Genomic DNA, 23,935 nt, shown 5'->3' on the forward strand with positions numbered 1-23,935 from the left:
CCCCCCCCCCCCCCCCCCCCCCCCCGCCACCTCCCTATTCTCTTATTTCCCATTTTTTCCGCTCTTTCTTTATCATTTTGCCTGTAGCTCCTCCGAGGGCAAATTGTCATTTCAGAGCCCCTGCCCCAACAGGAAGGGTGAGGTGAGGTTTGTGGGGATTATGACAGAAACCGGATGAAAAGGGGAGAGAAAGGGGAAGGCGGTAGAAAATAAAGTTGCTCTTATCAGAACTTGCCAGGAGCAACGCGCACACAAAGCTGCTCGGGAATCCAATTTATTCTTCGCTGTTAGTTTAAGTGATATCAGTGCAATTAGCTGTCACGGGTCAGAGTGTGAGCCGGTCGCGTTAAGTGATTTCCTGAAATCCCACGAGTGGGAGCGTTTGGGGACGTCGAGTCGCCAAGAAAGAAAAAAAAAAAATAGGACAAAAGAAGAAAGAAACAACTTCCCTCACCAACTCCACAAATGGACCACTTCTTTAGACAACCTGCTAATAAAATGTCAGCTGCTTCTTGGCTCTTTTGTTTTGCTCTTGTCAGCTGCTCATTCTGGATTTAAATGGGTTTTTTCTTCCTTTGTATCTCTCCACAAGGGGGACGTCATAGTTTTATTTCAGACTCATGTAACGTGTGCTATATGTTGTCTTTTGGCCACGGAGATGTCTACATATTCACAAGACCGATTAGATAGAGACGGTGCATTGCCGGGAACATGATGTATCTTTAAACCTCCAGCTTCTGCTGCTGTTTCTTGTTTGTATCATAGTTTGTTTGTTTTCCTCAACCATAACTCTAAATGGTAGAAATTACCCAACAGGTGGGGAAACTCGGTGAAAGCCTACACTCAAAAAAATTAATCAGGGTGGTTGTAGACATTCTTTTTTTTATGTTTAGTTGACTTAAAATATATGCCTTTGCTACGTTAACGTATTTTTTTCAAATAAAGTCCAGGTCATTTTGTCTCTTTATATCTGTACAAAATATATATGTGTTGTGTGAACATAAAACGTTCACGTTATGTGAATTAGGATTGAGATACTTCTCGCATCCAGGTGGCAGTTATGCAACGCCAGCTGCCGTAAAACCCCAAAGAAGAAGATGAGATGCTCGAGCCTGCGCATTAATGCCAGCCCAGCTCTCCTATAGCATTCATAAACTTCTGAATAGACTCTGTTCTGCAGCTTCCCTTGACTATACGCACTATTCCAGAGTTGATAGATCTTTGCAACTTAAAGTTGTGAGTTTAATAACCTCCAGGACTGCCCAGGGACATCGGTGAGAGAGAAGTTATTGAAGTTCACGTTTGCTGCGTCTTTATGCATTTGGAATGTAGGAGTCTGAACCGGTCTACCTGGAACCAGCCATCTTTCTTCCCATTTTTCTCCAAAACTCCTAAATCAATCCAACACCAAGTGGTCGCTAGAAGCTAATTTATTGCTCTTTAAGAGAGTCACTGTGTGGGTAATACTCGCTTTGTTGGGAAACATCACATGTATTAACATCATATGCCAACAAGAGTCCCTCTTTAAGACTGAACTGTATTCCACCTGACTGACTGCGATTAACACTGAGCTCACTCCTCTTCCTCCTCCTCCTCCTCCTCTTCCTATCTCCTTTACCTCCCTCCCTTCTGCCTGGTCTCTAGGGGAAATCTGTGCGTTCAACATCCACGGGCTGGAGGCTCCGTTCGAGGCAGTGGTGCTGAACGGTACGTCTGGTGAGGGCCAGCTGAGGGCCCGTGGCCTGGTGGACTGCGAGCTGCAGAAGGAATACACCTTCATCATCCAGGCTCATGACTGCGGTTCAAGCTCCGGGGGCACGGAGGTCAAAAAGTCCCACAAGTGAGTAAGACAGCAACAGGGGGGGGCTGAAGTCTGACAGAATACACAAGTATACATGCAGATACATACCGTGACCATTTCCAGGCAAAGAGTGTGATGTCTAGGTTTGACTTTATGCTTTAGAATGAATTTCAGCGCGGACGTGGCGTGCTTGTGCAAAGTCACAGAAAAGGAAAGAGCACCAAGGACAAGGGAACAGGGAATCAAATAAACAAGAATTTTCCATTATTCATATAAAAACACTTGGGCTAAATTATGCAAAGCTGCAAGTACTTATTGTTTAATTTATCATTAATTTAGAAAATGGCTGAAGTTCAATCACATTGTCAGCTCCACTAGAAAACAGCGGTGGTTTTAGAACGCACAAGTTTAAACTGGTACGAGACAAATAGGAATCACGACTGCTGAGGATACAAAGAGTGGAAGTGGGTGTTTGGAGCAGAGCCCCAACAAGCTGCCAGCACCAACAACATGCGTCAGAGATGTTCTCATTCAACTTCTATAGATGGTCCAAAGAAAAACTATCTGGAAGTACCTGGAGGTCGTCCACTTTCCTAACACAGGGGCAAGTAGACAATCAGGTGGAGCTTCTTTCTATCAGGGACGGACCGGCCGTGATTGGTCGGTTCATGAAACGTGACATTGACGAGTGCATCGATTTTAGGAAAATGCAGAACATGTTTCAACTAACGGCATTCAATAGAGCTAAATAACCAGCAACCCTAACCCCAACTTTGCATATGTTATATTTTCCCCGCTGCCTTCAGTTAAACCACTTCACCTGCAAAAGCTCGACTAACAGCTGAGCTGGTATGGCCTTTAATCATTTTTTTGAATATCAATACTGCCTGCACCCGTACTTATTTATCCCATGGATGAAAAGACTCTCACTGACTGATTGAATCGCTTTGGCAAGGTTCTGCAACAACACAATGAAGTTAGATAAAAGTAAAGAAAAGACTGCATTCAAGGCACTGGAAATCCTGTTCTTTTCAAATGTAATACTGATTAATGATGGTCTAGACTTTAATAAACTGGACTGTGGGGACTCTGTAACTGTATTTCGAAAGAAAACTAAATGTAAATTCAAGTCTACATTGCATTACATTCATTTAGCTGGCTCTTTTATCCCGAGGGACTTACAATGAGGGCATGTGAGTACAACCCACAGAAAGAAACTTCAGCAAACACTGTATGCTGAACCGCTTCGAGTGCTACATTTAAAGTAAAAGAAGTTATTTGTTTTACGTCTCAGTACAACCAGCCTAATAATAATAATAATGTGCTGTAATGTGACAGCACATTATTTTAAAGATGCTTCTCAGATTTTTACTTTCCCTCCGAGTGCTTGCCGTCCACTCAGCTGCAGTGCAATCCCACATTGTTCCGAGGCCCATTCGTGCCAGCACACCCATCTCCGCCTCCACAAGTACCAGTGGACCACTATAAAGAGGTCAACTGATAAAAACAATTTGTCACACTTGTTGGCTCTCCTGAAAGCAGCCTTTCTCTCAAATTGCTCTTTTGGACAACTACCTCTGCACACTGCACATCTCCACCTCTGTGTCTGCTTCTCAACCTCCTCACCTCAGCCAACAACGGAGCCAAGCACATAGATCTATCATCTTGTCTAGCTTATGGATGCTCACACACACACACACACACACACACACACACACACAAACACACACACTGTACACACTGAATTATAGCAGCAGGGCCTTTCTAGCCGCGGTGAACATTTTAAATCAGTAGAGCGTAACTTGTGTCTACTATATGTTGTCTGCCGTGTGAGACTTTGTGTGCTGAAGGCAAAGAGGGTGTGTGGGTGGATTTGTGCAACTATTTCTATTCTGTTGGTCCTGTTTCATATCCCTCTTTAAGCACCCGGGCCGTCTGTTATGTCACACTATTACTTTCTATTAAGATAACACCACTGCCCGCTGCGACGCAGACCCAGTTTGGTGGCTGCAGACAGGCCGATGCCGGAGGGGGAAGTGAATTCGGGGGACACTTTTGAATGGCCTTGTCCTTTTCGCTGACAACTCTCTAATGACGAGTCTGGCCTCTCGCTCTCCTTCTCCAGTTTAGAAGGAAGCGAACAGGGACTGAGGCAGCGGAGAGGGAAGGCAGTCGAGAGAATTAGCAGCTAAAGAGGACAGGGGAGAGGATCAGGAGCGACACGAGTTTAAACTTCACCCTGGCTGCTGCCCTACTTCTCACTCCTTTATATATATTTCTGCTTTGTTTTTTTGTCTGCTGGCTGGCTCCAGCTCAGCTAGCCCCCGCTGTCTGACTCTGTCCTTCTATCTGTCAGTCCCTCTGTCTCTGCTACAGACTCCAGTGTTTGAATATTTCATCAGACTGCCTCAGCACTCACAAATGGATGCGCTCTCTGGCCCGGCTGTACAAATCTGTCTCTCAGTGTGACAGAAATACTTTTTTTTCTTTTTGCACACAAATGAAATGTTGTTTCCTTTTTCAAAAACCGCCGTGTCAAGCGCTGAGCACATATGTCATGCGGCGAAGCCGGTGAGAGTGTCGCGTGTTCCTCCACTCGCGGTGACTTTGCAAGAAGCCACTAGCGGCATACCGCTTCGTAAACATCGGTGTTAATGACCACCTTTTTTCTCTGAGTCAGAGCGCCGATGTAGCGGCGTACACGTTTGCCGGCTCTGCATCGCATCGCTTCACTCTGCCCTCTGAGATATTCTACTTGGCTGCCTGCGGAAGATTTAGTCACTTGTCAGCAAAGTGCAAAGCTCAAATGAATTCACCTCAAACTCCTTGGGACTCTTTCTGCTCCGGTCAGCTTTAAATGAAACACAAATTAATCTGTGACACTGTAGTGCTGACCTCTGCCAGATGAACAGTTTGTACTGAACTGTGAAGTGTACTCAGCCGTGGTCGTTAAAAGCCTGCGTGATAAATGTCCATCCATTGATGTGATTCAGACTAAACATTAATGAAAAGAGAATTTAATTGGTGTCAACTACCGCTGTTTTTCTGAGAAGAGTCTTCGGGTGTGCAGAAAATGAATCCCGAACTGAACTAAAACTTTATCAACAAAGAAAAACTCTGATGGCTGTTTGTGAGATATGATCTGATGCAGCAGAAATGAAGAATATTATAATTTGCCTAAAAAGCAAATGATACTGTCACACAGATTTGAGCAAGGTAATTGAACCTCCTCACTGCTCCTTAAAGGAGGAAGAGGGGGAAATAGATGTAACCATAAGAGGTCTGCAGGAATCGCATTGTCGGTAAAACCAAAACATTGGTCAATACTGAAACATCTCAAAAACTATTGGATGGATTTCTATTCAATTTGGTAAGGAGATGAACAGTGGTGTCTGAGAGGCAGAGGGGGAAAAAGTAAGTAAAAAGGGAAAGAGGTGCATGAACCACTTGAGCACTGAGCCTTTGAAGGCCTTTGGCGTGGGTACAGTCGAAAAAGCAAGCATGTAATCTCTGACTAGTTAGCATCTGAAGACTAGAAGTCTCCGTACTGTTTCCCCACACACCTTGCTCTGTGCGAGTTTCTCCTATTGCTATTGGAGTAATTAGGCATAAGGGACGTCTCGCGGCCTCGCAAAGCCTGTCATATCCACGATCCCCACCAGGTCTCGCACCTAATCACGACACGTGTATTTAACCTCAGCCCGGGGGGGGAGGGGGTTAAGTGCCTGGAGTCAGTCGGGGAGGGGGTAATGCATTACAGCAGGGCTGGGTAACCCCAAGGTTGTGTGTGTACAAACGTGTGTACAAACGTGTGTGTGTGTGTGTGTGTGTGAGAGAGAAAATGTAGATGTAATGGAGACACACTGATGTTTTGTCGCATCAGCGTAGCCGCACATTCGCACACGTACTCGTCGCTTGGCAACGCGGTAGTTATTAAAGTCATCATTAGTGAATCTTTGAGGCCTGTATGTCCCAACCTCGCTGCAGTTAGGAGAGGCTAATTATCTCATGGAACAGCGAGCTGAAGGACAGCCATGCACACACACATCCACCCAAATGCTGAGTCAAATATTCATGCTGATGTACCTACATTTACATATAAATAAGACAAATACCGTGGCCGGGGATAGATTTTGGCATCTCGTAACCTGACCGCGCACAAACACGCACGCAAACACACCCGGACGCATAGACAAACACCTAAAAACACGCTTGACATTAAAAATAAAAGTCACTTTATGAGTGAAGAAGTGGGCCAAAAGCTGTGCCTCGTTAGCATAAGCTGTCAAGATAAATTTCTGCTGTGAGAGGACCGGGGTTCTCCACACAGATAGCGTGGCGCCCCGTCAAAGCGTCGGCGCATTATTCTACCAAGAATCTCAACTTCACGCTTGTCACACTTGATGCTAACATAAGTGAAACCTCATTCTGTCAAAACCCGTTAGTCGACGTGATTATTATTCCTGGCAAGAAAGAAAGGGAGAAAAAACCCATCTAGTGAATATGTTGTTTATCTTCAACTAACATAATGTATTAGGAGAGTATAGTCTCTGCGTTTCAATTATGAATATGCACCGCCAGGAACTGCACCATCTGTGCTTGTCTGCTTCACTTACCAGGCGAGAGAAAGCGACACAACCATTCGCATCCCTGATTCAAAACACGATCAGATGCCGCCGCACGTCTTAGAAATTTGTCAGCAGAGTCGAGCAAATGGACATGCCCAAATTCTCTTAAATGTAAAATCTTCATTTTCTGACTGAGATGATCTCTTCCTCCATATTCCTCTCTTCTGGGGCATGATAGTCCAAGCTATCCATCAATGAGTTGAATTAAACAGGATGTGGGCGTGAAGCTACACATTGAACTGGATTACAATGCATTATAATCACCTTGTGTTGAGATCACACGGGACCTGGTGGAGTTCTGTGCGAGGGCCTAGGGGGGCTAGTGGATTTCTTTGCATATTGATGAGGTTACCATCCCATTTGGTCCCACTGGTATAGTTAGGGTTGTTTATTTCCATTCTAGTCTTACACAAGGAAATTGATGATTCAACCTCTTGTCTAATTCTTGACAAAGATTAATTGAGTCTTTTGCCTTTGTGTTGGGCGGGCAGGCGTGCGTGTGTGTGTGTGTGTGTGTGTGCACGCAAAGGAGGTATTCGATAATGACTCTGCTTGAGTGGCTGTGTGTAGCTGCGTGTTGATAAATAATGGGTGTGGATGAATATGCAATAAGCTGGGAACAATACTAACCTGGCATTAACATGCATCGCCTGGCTTTGACATGCAGCTGGTATCTGATTGGGTCTGCATAATGATTTAGCTGCATTGGAATCACACCTGGCACCGACATACGTCTCCACTGCTTCATTTTCTAATGAGATATTTATGTCCTTGAAGATGACTGCAAACATCGTCTCATTCCTTTTTATTAGATGAAAGTCTTTTTGTTTTATTTCCAGCAACAGTGTTTTTTGACACAAACGGATTGGAAACTTTTGTTGTTGCGCTGTAGGAACGTGCTAATGTTGGTCATGTGAGGCTTTATCAACAAGTTAGAATCAGGTGTAAGAGATGCAGGCAGCCAGTGCAGTGCCATAAGACCAGAGCAAATCTCATGTTTGTTCTTGTATTAGTCAAAATCTAAACTAACTCTAATCTAAATTGCTGTAATCCAAGCGACTTCTTATGAAGCATGTATCAGCACTTCAGCATCATGTTGTTCATGACAAAAAATCAGTTTTTTCGTAGATTTGATTTCCTCATACATTGTGGGGATGTGTTTTTTTAAACCTATATCCAAGTAGCTATCCCCCTGGCTCTGGTTTTTATCCTGATCATTCTCACACCCATGGGGTCACTTAACCCCCCCTTTTTGTGTCACTCTGACTCATTGTGGACTTTGCTTATGACCTGAGGTCTGTCTCAGGGAGGAACGGCTGGGAATGGGCTCAGTCTGGCAAGGATCCAGTAACATGAAAACCCCCCCCCCCCACACACACACACACACACTTGGAAAAATCATCACCCTGGAGAGCCAGGCGTCTGTTTCAGCCAGATGTGAGCCATCAGCAGAGAAAACACACACTCACATGCACACTCTGAATGAGAAGTTTTCACAATTATTGCATTTAGTTATGTATTCATGCACTTGTGTGCATGAATACATAATCGCACACACACGCACACACACACAGCGGCCCCTCCATACAAGCTCCAGAGGAGTGGAACATATGTTTGCTCCCTCACTGTTGGGGAGTGTGTCAGAGCAGGGGGGTAATGTTTATGAGAGAGCCACATTAATATGACAAAACAAGGCTGGCTGAGGGATTTACTGCACCAACTGGTGCTGCCATCATCTGTCAGTGCTTCTTATCGCCATCTTCACTGCTGTTAGCATCGCTGTTAACATCCCACAAATCCTAAAACCCAGCGATTAATCATGTCTTGTAGGTGTTCATTTGGGTATTCTCCACCTGTATCTAGTGGGGGAGGGAAGTATTCAGATCATTTAAAGGCCCCGCAAATATATCTTCTCAAGCAGCGTCTTACTATGAATAATGGTCCTATGAACACAGTTTGGGTATTTAACGTAATCAATTTCTATAAAGGAGATTTTACAGAAATTGTGTTCTTGTCACTGGTTTGAAGTGGGCGGAGGCATTATGTTTATTTTTTAAATATTGAAGCATGGAGTTATTTTTCACTACTTTTTGTCAGGTATGAGGCTCCATAAAGATGTTATATACTTTAACACCTAATTACATTGGATAAGGTAGATAATAAATAAATGATTTTTACTTTTAAACTGTCCAATCAAATGCAAATCATATTATTTAAATCCCTCTTGTAACATGTCACCGCTCAAATATTAAGTTTCACTGTGAAATATGTCCCAGTACAGACGGTAAAAACGCTCCAACTTCCGTTTCACTGGGACTTTAAGTAAACCTACTTATACCACCGCTGCCTGTACCCCATGTTTGCCCGTCTTGCACTCCAGTTGTTTATGTGTTTCTTATTTTCTATCAGACTATTTAAGTGCGGATCCGTTTGTGTGGAGAAGCTAAAAAACAATTAGTCGCCAATGTTTTGTGCACTTATGACAGGGAGCGATAAGGCAGCATGGAAATCCTTTCTGCGTGGGCCCGGCCTCCCAACTGTCTTTCTCTTTGTTGTCCATTCTCCACCTCCAGACGACCACATGTTGGAGAGATATTTACAGTTTATTCTAATAGGATCATTTCACCCTCGTTACCATACCGGCCAGCTAATCCTATAAACCACATTCTCATTTCTTCCCCTTTGTCTCTCAAAGCACAGCACTACTTTGTATTTTCTGCCATTCGTTGCTTAAACGTGTATTAGTCTGTCCCATCGTCATCCATCACCGGTTGTCAGTCAATGAATCGAAGGATTGATTATGCAATCTGTTGCCTTCTGGCCGCCGGAGAGTATTGATGAAGGCTTGCTAAAGTGATGAATGGTGGGGTTTTATTCCCCATGTGTGACTTAAAATGAATTACTGCTGATAGATCACTTATGGAATGATTAATTAGTGCAGTTTAGTGCACTTGAAGACTTGTGCGTATAGTACATGAAGAAATCCAGGGGATTACTTTGCCATATAGCAACACAATCAAAGCAATCCATTGGGTCAGGTCAGGTACAGGCGGTGTATTACACAAAGCACATTGTGACTATTGGTTACCTCACTAATTGATCTCCAGGAGTGAACTCTGCGCTCCACCATTCAAACTTAACAATCATCTGAGACGCTGCAGAAAAGCTTTCTCCAGACCTGCAGAACACATTATGCAAACGTTTATACAGGCTCAGGACCACTCCCTCTTTAAAAGCAAAGCAAGCATCATGTGAACAGTTGGTGGGGAGCGCCTTTATGAGTTACATCAATAACATTTTTATGGAAATGAATAGATAGTATAGCGAAGTTGCTCATCCTGTCTAAATGACTACAACTCAAAGTTCAAAGTTTGCTTTATTGTCAATTCCACAATGTACTGGACATTTAGGGGAGTTGAAAAGATGTTTCTCTCTAGTCCAACATATAAACATATAAAGTGAATACAGTGCAATAGATTAAAAAAACATTTAGGCAATAGCTTGGTCCTGCCGATGATTAACAGAACCTGGCGACTGTACTTGCGTTCCGACGTAGACAGACGAGATGAAGACGAACAACTTTCGTACAGACATTTAGTAACAGAACAAAACACCACATGGTCCGGACAGAGAGGGGTCGCTGCGTCTACACGCGCCGCCATCTTGTATATATATATATATCTCTCCCTTTTGTCCTGTAAGCACCAAGGTAACAGGATCAACTGTCTTAAAACTCGTTCTGCTCTATGCAGATGATGGACTTCTGTACACTAATCTGCACTTTCCTCTCCTCTGTTGCCCCCTGTTGTCTGCAGGGCCGTGGTGCACATCCAGGTCAACGATGTGAATGAGTTCGCCCCGGTTTTTCGGGAGCCCGAGTACCGAGCCGCAGTGACGGAGGGTAAGATTTACGACAGCATCCTTCAGGTGGAGGCCACCGACCAGGACTGCTCCCCACAGTACAGCCAGATCTGCAACTACCAGATCACCACCACCAACACGCCCTTTGCTATAGATCGCAACGGTGAGTAGAATACAGGATGCCGGGTTTTATATTAACAGGGCTGCCCGTTGCCAAAGCCCTCAGATACGTCAGTATACTTGCCACAAAGAATCTTGTTCACGCACCTAAATTGTCAACAGGGTGTGATATTCAGTGAATTTAAAGATGTTGAGGTGAGGTGTCGACCCATTTTCCTTCCACCAGCCACATCCACAGCATTTCTGCTTCACTTATTTCAGTAATTTCCCTTAGGCCAAAGAACATCTTCCCATAAAGTTATTTTTTGCTTTCAATCATATTTAAAGAAAATGCAAAATTACGTTTCTGTCAAAACACAGTGGCTCTCGTGATCTGCACTCTCGTGATCTGCACTGAAATGCACTTTAAAGCCACAAGAGATACGCTCATACTACACACACACACACACACACACTCACACACACACACGTGTATCTGCATACACTCTGGTAGTGACAGATGTCTCTCCCCAGGATAAAATGTGTTATTTGCTCTTTCCAAGGACAAAGTCAAGCTTTGCCCGGAGAGCCATCGGTCACCACAAATCAGATCAGAAAAGTCTGAGCACAAAAAAAAAAAATCAGACACTCTCAAATACCCTCACAAATTTACTTGAACTTCTTTGACAAGTTGCCACTTGTACTTTGTAACTTGGTTCATGAACATTTCAATTAATGGTAGTTATTGCTACTCACACACATACAAATACAGCCATAATGGGTTTGTGAGAGATTGGGTATTCTCTCCGATAACATGTCCTCTACTGAAAAATGTTGGTGCTTCCTAGTTTGATGGAGGACACACGAGAGTTTTGTCTTTTTTCTTTTAACACTGTTGTTGAGAAGCTCACACAAAGTCAAGTAGGATAAAATGTGTCCTTCGAGTGCACAGTTTAACGCAGAATTTAGCCCTCTTGATTGTTACCACTATTAGACAGGCTGTTTAAATACAACTGGCTTTAGTGATTCATCTAAACAGTCTGCAAACACGCTATTTGTCTTTATTCAGGACACGATGGAAGAGACGTTGCTGTTAAGTTATTTTCCTGCTGCCGACCACCGAGCGTTGCCCACTGCTGAGGTGTTGCAGTACGAAGGTTGAGTGGCTGAGGTTAGGGCCAAACTGCACTGAGTGATACAGAGGGGGGGGGAGGCTGCAGCCAGAGTGCTCTTTCTTCTCTCTCCCCATTTGAAGGGGTCTCACTCAGCCATTGACCGCTGAGGAAAAGGCTCTGAGAGCTCTTGAACTCAAGAGCACCTGAGAGAGAGAGAGGGAGAGAATGGAGGGAGGAGAGGAGGAGTTGGCTGTGAGGGTGAGAGCGAGTGTTAAGAGAGGAGCAGCGAGAGAAGCAAATAGAAAACTGTGTAGCCAAAGCCTGAGTAACTTAAAACCTCTGTTTTATCTGCCCCAAAACAATTAATAACACCAATGAGCCACAACGTTGCACTGAGTCACATGGTCCTTTATTTTCAGTCAATCTCCCATAGCCCGTCTTGGTACTGTGAATACCATAGACTGTATATAAGAAGTGGACCTAGTAAACATGATGTCACCCATTGGTTTGGGGACATTGGTTTGGAGCCTCAAGTTCTGCATTCTGGCCGTCACCATCTTGGATTTTGGCCATCGCCATCTTGGTTGTTTGCTACCAGAAGTGACACGAGAAGGTGGAGCTAAGCACAACCAAATGCTGAACGAGACATTTTTAGATGCCCAAAATCCTCAACAGGAACAACGCACACACAGAGCAGGGAAGTCAGAAAGAGATGGACTGAAAGTTTGGATTTTTGGTGACAATAAGAATAATACAGAATAATTCCAGACTTGTCCTTTAAACAAAGACGAGAAGGACTAAGCAGCATTAATGCTCTGTGGTTGTGTTGGATAGTAATTATAAAGGGCTGATAAATGGATCTCACAGTGACGGATGCTAGGTGTTTTGCCTGTGCGTATGTTTTGATAGAGAGGCACAAAGAGAGGGCGAGATGGAGGGTAAAGTAGCCATTTCCTCGCTGGCCACCCTTGCCAGCAGTCACAGCACGCACAGCCTGCTGACACGGATAAGTTGACGTGGTTAATTGAAGGAATACGACCCTCCGTCATGCCGAAAGGTGCGAGTGTGTGATTGTGCATCCGCATACTTGCGAAAAGAATAGGAGGCAAGCAGCACGACAGATGAGGCAGCAAACAGTGAGATCGGATGAGGCTGCAAAGAAAAGTGAGACAATGATGCGCATTGAAATGGAACGGGAAGGTTGGAAAGGGCAGAACGAGGAGGGAAGGAATTCTAAACGAGCTGAGAGGGAGACAGAGAATGGGAAAGGACGGGGAGCCGAACAAAGCCGTCCTCGTATGAATTGCATCTAATCCTCCCACTCGCACTCCCGTATTCAAATATATCACATTATCAACATTCAGCTCCCTCTGCACCTCTCTCCTCACAATACAGAAACCTCAAGACGAATCCGGTCTGTAATACGAGTCGCAGTAACTCATTCCAGCTACGATTCAACTCGCAGCCAATAAGGGCCGACGGTGTCTCTTCCCAAAGCTCTCTGCTTCCCGCAAGTGTTCTCCGTCAGGGTGCCCCCTCCCCACCCAGGCCCGGCTGCGTGTTGAGCATTGTCAATCGTCTGTAGCGGGAGACTCATTAAATATTAACGGAGACACAAGAGTTCCCTTCATGCACTCTGCTTAGCATTAGAAAAGACGCTGGTTTGGTAAACGGGCCGCGGTTACCGACAAGGCAGGAGCCTCTCAGTCACTGAATGTGGTCTGGATGCTGATTGTACTGTAGATGATTGTACTGCTGATTGTTTCTGTTTTGAGGTGCTGTGTGCGGCATTCTGACATGACAAAATCGTTGACACCTCATTTTTTATGCCTCCGCGCCATTATGTTGTCGGGCTGTTTGTCCATCCGTCCGTCCCTTTTTCATGAACAATATGCCGCTTACTCAAGTGACATCACTTGAGTCGATGCCTCAGATTTCCCACAGCTCCCTCCGGAGCCGCAGGAGGCTTTCCACAACTTTCCACACTTTTTCCCCCAATCTAAGTCTACGGGAAAAAAGTATTCCTGGGCTCAATGGCATCACGTGACGGACCCACAAATTGTAAGGTGTGAGGTAACCAACGATGTAATCAGGGTCATTCTCTCAGACATTGGAAAAGCCCCGTCTAAAGTCATAATACGATACACAAAAGATGAATATGTACTTCGGTTATGGGGGTAGTTTTAATATATGTATTTGTTTCCTTCACAAAGGTAACACCAGGTAGGTGAGGGGAGGGCCGGTACTAATACCTTCATTGCGTCAGGAAGCGACGGGGGTTTAATGGAAACGTGGTCTTAATTTTGAGAAACATTAGCGGTAATCAAACCACTTGTGCAAGATTAGAGGCTACCTGTCATCCCAACATGATCTCATTTGTTATAGTGATTAAATTAAGGCATCACAGTTAATTTGACAATGATATATAATGATGCTTTAAAATTGAAATTAAATACCCATTACTCCTTTAAGCAAACACACACACACACAAACACACAGTGTTTAGGCAGATAAGCAGTGATACATAAAGATTCTGTATTATCAAATAAGTCAAATAAGCCAGACAGAAACACAAGGCTGTAGAAGACACTTGAGCGTGACTGCTCTTATTTTCCTCAATACAGTTTAAAGTTTATACTTAACTTCTTTTAAACGTTTTATAGTTATACAGACTAAACTCTGAAGGCTTGTGTCAGTAAACAGAAAGTCATCAGACTGAAGTGCTGCTCCGTTAGGAATACATTTGAAAGTTGAGAGCAGCAATGAATATGAAATCACATGTTGCACATTGCTTATTACTACAATGAAATGAAGCTCGTTTAGATGTAAAAAGCTCACACAGCCGTTTTATGACTCCATAAAGTCTCCAAATCTCTGGTGGCCGAGAAACTCTGGACTATTTTTCAGTCACAGATTTGGGTTTTTGTGGTGTTTATTACAGAATAAAAGGTTTCACAAAAACATGACACATTTTCATAATAACTTCCAGAACCACTTCACCAGTTCCACGGCCTTATGCCAGAGTGAAGGAAAGAGATTTTCAACTCAATGCTTAATGAAATTCCTAAAAGGACACAGGCTAGAGGAATGAAAAAGAATAAGTGAAAGAAAAAGGGTAAAATCGAGATAAAAGGCAAAATAAAAGTTCACTTCAATCAAAAGGCATTCACGAGCATAAACGTCTTTAGCTTAATTCCTTTCAAATTAGTTACAGCTGGTGCAAACAAAGTGGCTGTGAAGAATATTCAAAGTTCACTGGCTTTTTTTCAGCAGCTAATCAGAAAAGAGTTGCACAAATGATCATGGGTTTTATTGGATTGTTTGTATTTGTTGTGCTGATTAAACCCTCACCGCCGAGTGGTAAGTTAACCGCTCAGTCCCTCACTCTTGTGCTCTCTGTAATCACATTAGTGTATTTTAATGCTAATTGGCAATAACGTTAATATCTCATTTTCCATAATTAGTATGAAATAGGATCAAGGGTATGAGTAATAAGAGGTTATCATATTCAAGTGCAGCCAAAAAGCATCTGTTAGCACAGAGAACCCTCTAATGAACAGTTGGTAGACATTGAAACCTCGACAGCCAGAGTTTTAATGCTACAATGAATTTCTCTTAGACAAAAACCTTTTGAGCTTTAACTTTAGGACTCACATGCTCCTTATTTTTTGGGAGTTTTATGCTAATTTTGCCGGTTAGGAGTTACTTTAAGCCTCAGGACTATAAACCCTAAAACTATTCCTGACAATATGTGCACCTGTGCTTTTCCAACTGTGACATGCCAACATGTCTTCTGTGAAAAAGGCCTCTTGCCCCAACGATGGAATCATCCCATCCCCTTAACCAGACTAATCATATTAACCTTAATTGCCTAAATTAATTTCAGGTGTTGGTTTTTTTTCTCTCGCTGGAACGAGATACTGAAGTACAGAAACCAAAACTGCACAGAATAATTCTGTGTTCCAGACGACCCAGATGTTTGAATTTCCCGAGTTTAAATGTACAACGTCCGACATCCGAGCTCTCCAGAGGCACGACGCCAAACATTGCTAAAGTGACAAAGTGATGTTTCTTTGGCAAGTATATAGCTGACTGTCACTTTTAACGTTTTGCAACATCACATTTGTGAGGAGACGGTTAACTGTAACCAGCTGACTAATAACACAGCGACATATTGACGCAAATATACTTTACGTTGCCTTTCAGTTGATGGTTTACCATTAACGATGTGCGCTTCCATTGTTGTGTGAACTTATTGAGTTCACAAGTGCTTTTTGCATACGTGCTTTGTTCAGAGGACATTTTATTAATTGGCATAATTGTAGGTCATGTTTTGCTTTGTTCAAATGTTAAAACTTCAAAACATAGCAATTTGTGGCCGCCCACTGTGTCAGCGCAAAAATGTTCATTCATTATAAGACGCGATAGGGGAACTGAATTTACTCTACAGCACGTTATAATGAAGCAAAAAAGCAACTTGGGTTGAATTTTTTACCTTGAACCTCTTTTCTCCACCCAAGGCAACATCCGGAACACGGAGAAGCTGAGCTACGACCGCCAGCAGCAGTACGAGATCCAGGTGACGGCCTGGGACTGCGGCCAGAAGAGAGCCCTGCACAGCGTCCCCGTCCGCATCGACGTCAAGCCCGTCTGCAAGCCTGGCTGGCAAGGTGGGCCGAATATGTGTGTGTGTGTGTGTGTGTGTGTGTGTGTGTTTGCAGTGATTTCAGGCGGTTCTGACTGAGCAGCGTTCAAACATCCAGAAACGCAGATGCGATTATTTGCTGCGCGACTACTTAAAGTTTGTACAATGCTTGATAATGCCTGGCTGTATCGTACAGCGTGTGAACTAAGAGCTGTGTGTTCGCTTTCTGCTCACAGAAAACACAGATGCCATTATTTGCATGTCATTACTTCGGCGTGTGTGCTTCTACCTCTGAATGTGTGGTACTTACTGTGGTCTGTATACCTCATTTTTCTCCATTTGTGCCGATCATTCTAGTTTCTCCTTTCCCGCTCTCTACCTAGCTTACTCTGTTCATCTGCCTCTCTTAATCTTTTCCTTCCCTGACCCTCCCTCTCTCTCTCTCTTTCTCTCCTTTCCTCCCTGAGGAATTGGCCTGTCATGTTTAGCCGGTGTGATCAACAGCACTTTACTAAGAGCACAGTGACACAGCCAACACGGCTCTTAGCATATCAGAAAGCAGTCGTGGCAGCCCTAACAAGGCTAAGACGAGTGTCGTCGGTGAGCGGCACAAACCTCGCTCGGCGACAACTGCAGACGCAATTTACACTTGTCAGAGAGGGCGCGCGGATCATGTGATGGAAGACAGAACACAGGCAGGGGTTCGGCTCCACATGTTGCCGCGTGCAATCTGTGTTGTTCTGTCATCAACAAGGTGATTCATGCGCTGGATTTCTTTTGGCATCCAGCCATTTATCGTCCCGCAGGGCGTGATGTTAGCGGGGCCGGCGGTGATAAACAGCGGTAAATGAGGAACCTGGCAGCAGCTCAGTGGCAGCCACTGAACCCTGTAAGAAACCGAGTTGTCTGGCTCAAATTCAATTCCTCCATACCGCGTTTCTCTCAGGAACAAGCGGCAACACACATGCCCGTGGGTTTTAGATGAAGTTACACGTTTCTGATCTGAGGCAGAAATGTTCAAGCACAAGGTCGAGATGGAAAAAGCAAAATCAATTCATTTTGCATCGAGACAATAAATGATTCAAGGAGCGTCTTGGAACTCCTAACATTAGTACGGTCGAGCCTAAATTATTTCTCAAGAAGGGCTTTTTGCAGTGCAGCAACAGCTCTACCAGACTAGAGACCAATTTTAAGATTCAGACGAATTAAGGTCACCAAATCAAACAAACGAAAAAGAAACAATGAAAGAAAAAAGAGTAAAAGTTTCACCCTTTGTTCTCAATTTGAAAATGATACATGCAAGTAGTACAAAGTCGCTGTGGCAGCACTTGGCAGCATGCTGTGCAGTGGGGGGGTTTTCTACGAGCGTAATGCCAAGGGGCAAAGTTACAAACAATGATGACGGCAAGTGAAATCACAGACGTCTCGATGTGCAATGAAAGCATTCAGAAACTACCGACACACAAGAGAGTCGGCGACGCGTTTGCACACAGTCAGACACACAGCCGTACACTTAAATCCTATGTTTGCTCACATCAAAAAGACCGTCAAACGTTTGATATGCATTGATCTTCATCTTCACGCAGTCACTGCAGGAGTATGTGGCAGCTCAGTGTCTGCGCACAACACACAAGTATTCACACACACACACACACACTCGTGCTAACGTACACGTGAACACACAGAGCAGCCAGGCCTGTCGTGGGTGTACAGAGCAACATGAACTCCCTCTCGAGGCTCTCAGAGATAATCCTGTCTTTGAAGCCTGTTTGCAATATGTATTTTTTATTTTTTTTTGGTGGGTGCATTTTTCCTTCAAATTAGGATTCTTATGGCGAGAAGATACACACGCAAACGCACACTCACTCTCCCTTGATGAAAGGGCAGTCGTCCCTATGAGCGTTGTTTGGCAGCAGGGATGAAGGGAAGGATGAGGGGGAAGTAAATGCCATGGCCACAGATCAGGGGATATTTAGTAGGGCTAGTGGATGTTGTATCAAAGGCAGACTACTGTGGGAATGTCAAAGACACACACTGACATGCACACACACACACACACACACACACACACAAAATATGTGCTTTCTCCTGTTAAAAACCCCCAAAAACAGTGATCTGTCTGTTCGAGTTAGTTATGGTCTCCGGCTCTGGACAGCGGGGCTCAGCTGTGTGTCTCTCTAATCACATGTCCTCACTCGGCCTGTGGAAACTCTCACCCACACTCACTCACACACACACCTGTGTGTGTGAGTGAGTGTGTAGTTCAAATTATCTGCTTTTTCCTTTTCAGTTTCCATTTTATTTTACAACCTTTTATAAAGACGATGTCACACTGAATGAAACAATTCTGCTTAATAAGAAATCCTTGTATTTTTACTTTTCCATACCTCTACTTTAGTTACTAAAGAAACTTAAGTATTTAATATGAAACAGTCTTAATTTAATACTGGTGCCTCTATGTAAGTAATTACACAACACCATCAGCGAGAAGATTGTCTATTTCTATACAGTTCTTCTTGATGCGGTGCCACTGGGTTGGATCATGGTTGGAGAACCAGAACCAGGACTGCGCGGTGCAAACTGACAGACCCTGTCGCAGTAAAATGAGAGGTTTTCTAAAGGAAGTCTGGTGCTCGAAAACTCTACCATGATGGCCAAGCTCAACACGAAATATAATTGTCTCCTTGTAGCTTCAAAGCAGCGTTTGTCCATATTTTAATTACAATGTATCAAATGACACAGTGACTATGTGACAGCTGTCAATCGCCGTGATGGACCTTCATCGAATTACCACTAGAATCTGCAGATCCCCTCTCCTTTATGGAGCTTTATATCAACTTTCATCTTAGTTTGGGCGTCCGGCCGCAATTCCACTTATTTGGCTCGCTCTCATAGCATTGTTCGCTGCTGCAGCGGGCAAAAACTCCTCTAAAAGCCCACTCTACCTGCTCTGCACCAAACAGGAGACAGACAAAGCAACTAGCTAGTTGAAGGTTGTGAAGCACACAGCAGCTAAAAAGACAAAGCTGGTAGAGACTGAAAACAGAGCTGAAACAGAGTGAATAATGGACTTACATGTATCAGGTAGACAGAAACACGATTACAAATGCATGATGATGTTGCTCTGTAACTGCTGGATGTGTGAATAAGCAACTGTTTGCTTGCAAGTTTACATCTAATTGTATTAGATATGACTTCACCAACATCCCTACATCCACATTAATGCACTCGTGTTTCACAGCAAACAAAACCTATGACAGTTCTGTCATGTATGTACTCTAAAAACAGGTGGTATAGTCACGCACACACACGCACACACACACACACACACACGCACACACACACACACACACAGTACAAACCGCTCTATGCTGGCAAACACAGCTTAGCACAAGTCTTGAGTGACAGATTGCCACACTGATTAAAAAATATATATTTGCATATTCATATTCACGCTTTGTGTGTTGAGTATGGCTCTGAGCCTTGTGCATGAGTATGGCACGTACTTGTGTCCACAAGCTTGTGTGTGTGTGTGTGTGTGTGTGTGTCTATGTGGTGGTTGCACACGTGCCTTCGCATGCTGTTTTACCCAGAAACTGCTCCAAAGTAAGAGTGAACCCATGGATATTGTCAGTCAAGGCAATTAGTCTGAACCTCAGACTGCGGTTCAGGCGTCTAAACTATCAGGGAATAATTAGAGCGATACGACATAGGTTACGTTTTAGATGTTTGCTGTCACTTTCTCCGTAATGAGACGTCATTATTGCTTCTTTTTTTGGGAAGATGTGGCATTGAATATTTACCTTTGACAACAGGAGTGTTCTGTGGCATCCAAACAATGCTGTTGGGATGGTTCAGTGAATATATAATAGCACAAAGGCTTGAAAGAATTGTGAAGCTGATGTAGAAAAACATCCCATACCATGCTCGTTGCTCGTTTGATGTCTCGATTGCTCTACAAAATGTAAATGAAGGGAAATTCATTGACAGACACTTGATTGAAGATCCAGGAGGAGGAACCTTTGTAGCGTAAGGAGAGTGAATAAAAGATGAATATCTTTGGAACATGTAGATGATGAGACTGGTTATTAAAGCACCATACATCAATACTACTTCATCGCACAGAGGGTTTTTGAAACAAGGGTGTAAGTAGTTAAATTAGTCTCAAACACAAACATGTCCGTGTGTATATGTACGAGTGCAGCGAAAACACGCCTGTTCAGAACGGACAAAGGCTCACTGATGAATCACACTCAGGTTCAGGAAAAACATTATATATCTATATATATATATATATATATATATCTAGAGATATATATATATATATATAGATATTAGTGCTGGGCAACGTTTAAACATTTTTAATCACATTGTTATGCTCAAGGCTGTTGGCATGTTAATAAAAGTTTATTAATATTAAACATTTCGTTTGTCCGCGCCATGACAAATCGTTTCTCGAGATATGTGACAGACAGACTGACAGCGATTCCTTGCTCTATAGTTACCTTATTCCCAAGTAAGACCGTCCAACAATCACTAAAACTGTAAAGTGACATCCTTAATAATGACATCGTAATTAATTTTTAGGAATTATATCTCATAGTCAAGATGAATTTATTGTAATTTCCCTCTGAAAATGCTGAATGCGCAGCAAGCAGCCTCAACAAAGGCTAGCGCGTCTCAACTTTGAAGTGAGGATTAAGGTGCCGAGACACGGAGGGAGAGATGGATGTTGTGATTTACTCTCACCCACGGGCAATTTAACTTAACAGCCATTGGTCTCATTGGTTTAATCCAAATGTCCCGTGCAAATTACAGGCTGTCACAGATGTAAAGAATGACCAATCAGCACAGGTGGAGCCACTTGTGCTAATTAACACACAAATCAAAGAGAGAAACTAAACCGAGAGGACTTTAGAGGACGGATAAAAACCGAGCAGAACCCTAACTAAACTTCCCTGTGACATAATACTGATGTGTGTGTGCATAACACCTTCTTTGCGGATGCAGAATTCATAATACAAAGAGTGTCTTGTTTAACACTTCTCTTTTATACACGAATCCGAGGAATTACCGAAGAAAACAAGTTGCCAATACTCCGGTGGCGTCTCCTTATATTACGTTGCATGTCTGAATGTGAGCTGTCCTAAGAGGTGTACAATTTTCTACTTATACCTTTACTTTCTATGTAACGTTACGTTTGACTTACATGTCAAAATCTCAGTTGTGTTCTACTCTCTTTGCTGACACTGACTGCTTACTGTCAGTTTTGCCAGGCTGAATGCTAGTCTGTGTCTCACTGAGCTTTTTTAGTGAAACACGAGCAAATTTGCACGAATGAATGAGAAATTCAAACCAACAAACTAACTGTTCAGAGATTTAAAACTTATTGTTTTGAAAAAACACAATTCTCATTCAAGAATTGAGCCAAAAAGAATGAGGAAAAACTGAAAGATGAGCTCCGCTGATATTTTACTGACAGGATGTCAGAGACTCGTAGTGACAGAGAGCAGTGCGTAAGCATGTCATGCTGGTGAAAAGTTCAGAGCCAACCTCAGGTGGTATCTGAAATCAAAACAGGTTCTCAGGCATTTTTCTCTCTTGGAAGCGTGGAGTTGCATTTTTCTGCTTGACTCTCTCGTGTGCTATTCTTTGCTGTGTGTGTGTGTGTGTGTGTCTGTGTGTGTGTGTGTGTGTGTGTGTGTGTGTGTGTCTGTGTGTGTGTGTGTCTGTGTGTGTGTGTGTGTGTGGCAACCAACGCTCCAGATCTCTGATAAGAGTAGGAAGAGAATGAATTAAAGGGAGGAAGGAGGAAAATAAATTGCTTGGCACTTCCCTTTCCCATTTCCTCTAACCTCCCACTCCTTTCTTGCTTCCTCTCTAATCTCCGTCTGAGGCTGTCTGGCTGCTGCTTTTGGAATTTTCATCCCCTCTCTGGTACTCTGCTTGTTTTCCTGTATTACTTTCTCTGTTTCCTTTTTTGCGTCCGTGTCCTGCATTGATCACGAGAACGGTCACGCGTGTGTGCGTCCGTGACTGAGTGTGCACCTCTTTGTCTGTCCACGGACCTCTCCTGGTTTGCGGTGATCACGCTTTCTCAAAACACCTTTCATAGACAATTTTATACTGCCAATGACTGCGCGCTGACCCCCTCAATCACTACTCGGCCCCTGGCGGGAAAGGGGCCCGTGATGAGACAGCTGAGTGCATCTCCCACTCCCCCCTATCTGCGCCCACAGTGGGGGGGATAACAGCTAATGGATTGTACGGTGTGTTTGGCGAACAGCTCATGGATCTACCAATACACACCTGTCGGTCGCTGCTCTGCGGCCTACTTTTATTGTTTTGGACAGTGTGTTGTGCTAACCGCTAACAGCTAACGGAACTACCAGTACACATGCAGCTGTACCTTGTAGCATTTCAGCCGCTGAAAGCAAAAATCTTAGTGTGTTGTTTTGTTTTTGTCAAGACTGCGAGACGTGTCTTATACAAAGACTTCAAGCTGATCACCTGTGTACATCCTCGCTTGTTTTTGAGTTTGAATGGGGTTCATTTAACATCGCCCTGCAGCCAATTTGTGTCTAGACAGGAGGTTAGCCAACTGTGGGTTGTGTTCATTCAATTTGGCCAATACAGCAGTGGCCGTTGCAGACGCACCTTGCAGAGCTCTCATCTCGCCTCCTGCTTTATCAGTTCACCCTCATGTTAGTGTGTCTTTCATGTTCTACACTCGTCTTTATTCCCCGATCCACTGATAGTTGGAAGCAGAAATCTACCAGTCTCCAGTGTAAATCACATTCTCTAGATTCTCCTCTTACTCCACTGTTCACTGTTATTGCATTACACCATGACACACACACACACACACACACACACGCACATTGTCACAGGGATCAACCCGTGAACCCTCCCTACAATCCTCTCTAGCTTCAGGCATGGATGGATGAATGGTGGGAGGGGTAAAAAGATAACTGGTGGAAAAGGTGTGTGTGTGTGTGTGCGTGTGTGTGTGTGTGTGTGTGTGTGTGTGTGTGTGTGTGTGTTTGCAGGGTGAAGAGCAGAAGAGGGAGGGAGAAAGATAAATACCTGCTGACAAATTATTGATGCACCGTGGTAACACACAGACGTACGCACAAAACACATGCACACACAAACAGGAAATGGACATAGCGTAGTGCATGACGCACACTTACACACCCGCACACACACACACCTATGTAAGGAAAACAAACAGGAAATGGACATAGCGTAGTGCATGACGCACACTTACACACCCGCACACACACACCTATGTAAGAGTGATTACACTTCCTCATGAGTTGTCTCTCTGCCTGTTGAGATTGGAGTTTCCTTTATAGTGCCACTGCAGAGTCAAGGCGAAGTTGAGCGATTGTGATTACAAAGACAAAGAGAGCGAAAGGGAGTAAAGGAGGGAGTGGGAGTAAAATAGCAGGGAGTGAATGAACGGGAGTGAAAAAAAAAAGGCAGAGGAGTAAAGGGAAAAGATAAAAGATACACATGTAAGGTTTCGCCAAAGGGAGAGACAGCACCAGGGTCTCATCAGGCAGGTGCAGCAATCAAGTAGACAAACAACGGACGGCTGTGATGTCACTTTACCGCTCGATCTACAGTTATGTCCCGGGCCCTGACCCATGGCTATGAGCTTTGGATAGTAGCTAAAGAGCAATGTGCTGGAAGTTGTCCCGGTGGGGAGAGCAGTCCCCGGGGGGCGGACATGCTGCAGGGATTACAGCATATATACCAACTAGCCTCGGATTCCCTCGGG

The 23,935-nt window shown here is 43.9% G+C and overlaps 1 protein-coding gene across 1 annotated transcript in view; it reads left to right on the forward strand.

The window, feature by feature from the left end:
• The window catches only part of LOC116390681 (calsyntenin-2), a 210,351-nt gene that overhangs the window by 125,209 nt on the left and 61,207 nt on the right, over positions 1–23,935 (forward strand). The window contains exons 3-5 of the mRNA XM_031860600.1: positions 1,645–1,840; positions 10,245–10,453; positions 16,025–16,174. Coding sequence (XP_031716460.1) covers positions 1,645–1,840; positions 10,245–10,453; positions 16,025–16,174 — 555 coding nt within the window. The remainder of the gene's footprint in view (positions 1–1,644; positions 1,841–10,244; positions 10,454–16,024; positions 16,175–23,935) is intronic.

The sequence above is a fragment of the Anarrhichthys ocellatus genome, unplaced genomic scaffold (assembly GCF_004355925.1).
Source record: "Anarrhichthys ocellatus isolate YVR2014 unplaced genomic scaffold, GSC_Weel_1.0 scaffold24, whole genome shotgun sequence".
NCBI classification, from domain to species: Eukaryota; Metazoa; Chordata; class Actinopteri; order Perciformes; family Anarhichadidae; genus Anarrhichthys; species Anarrhichthys ocellatus.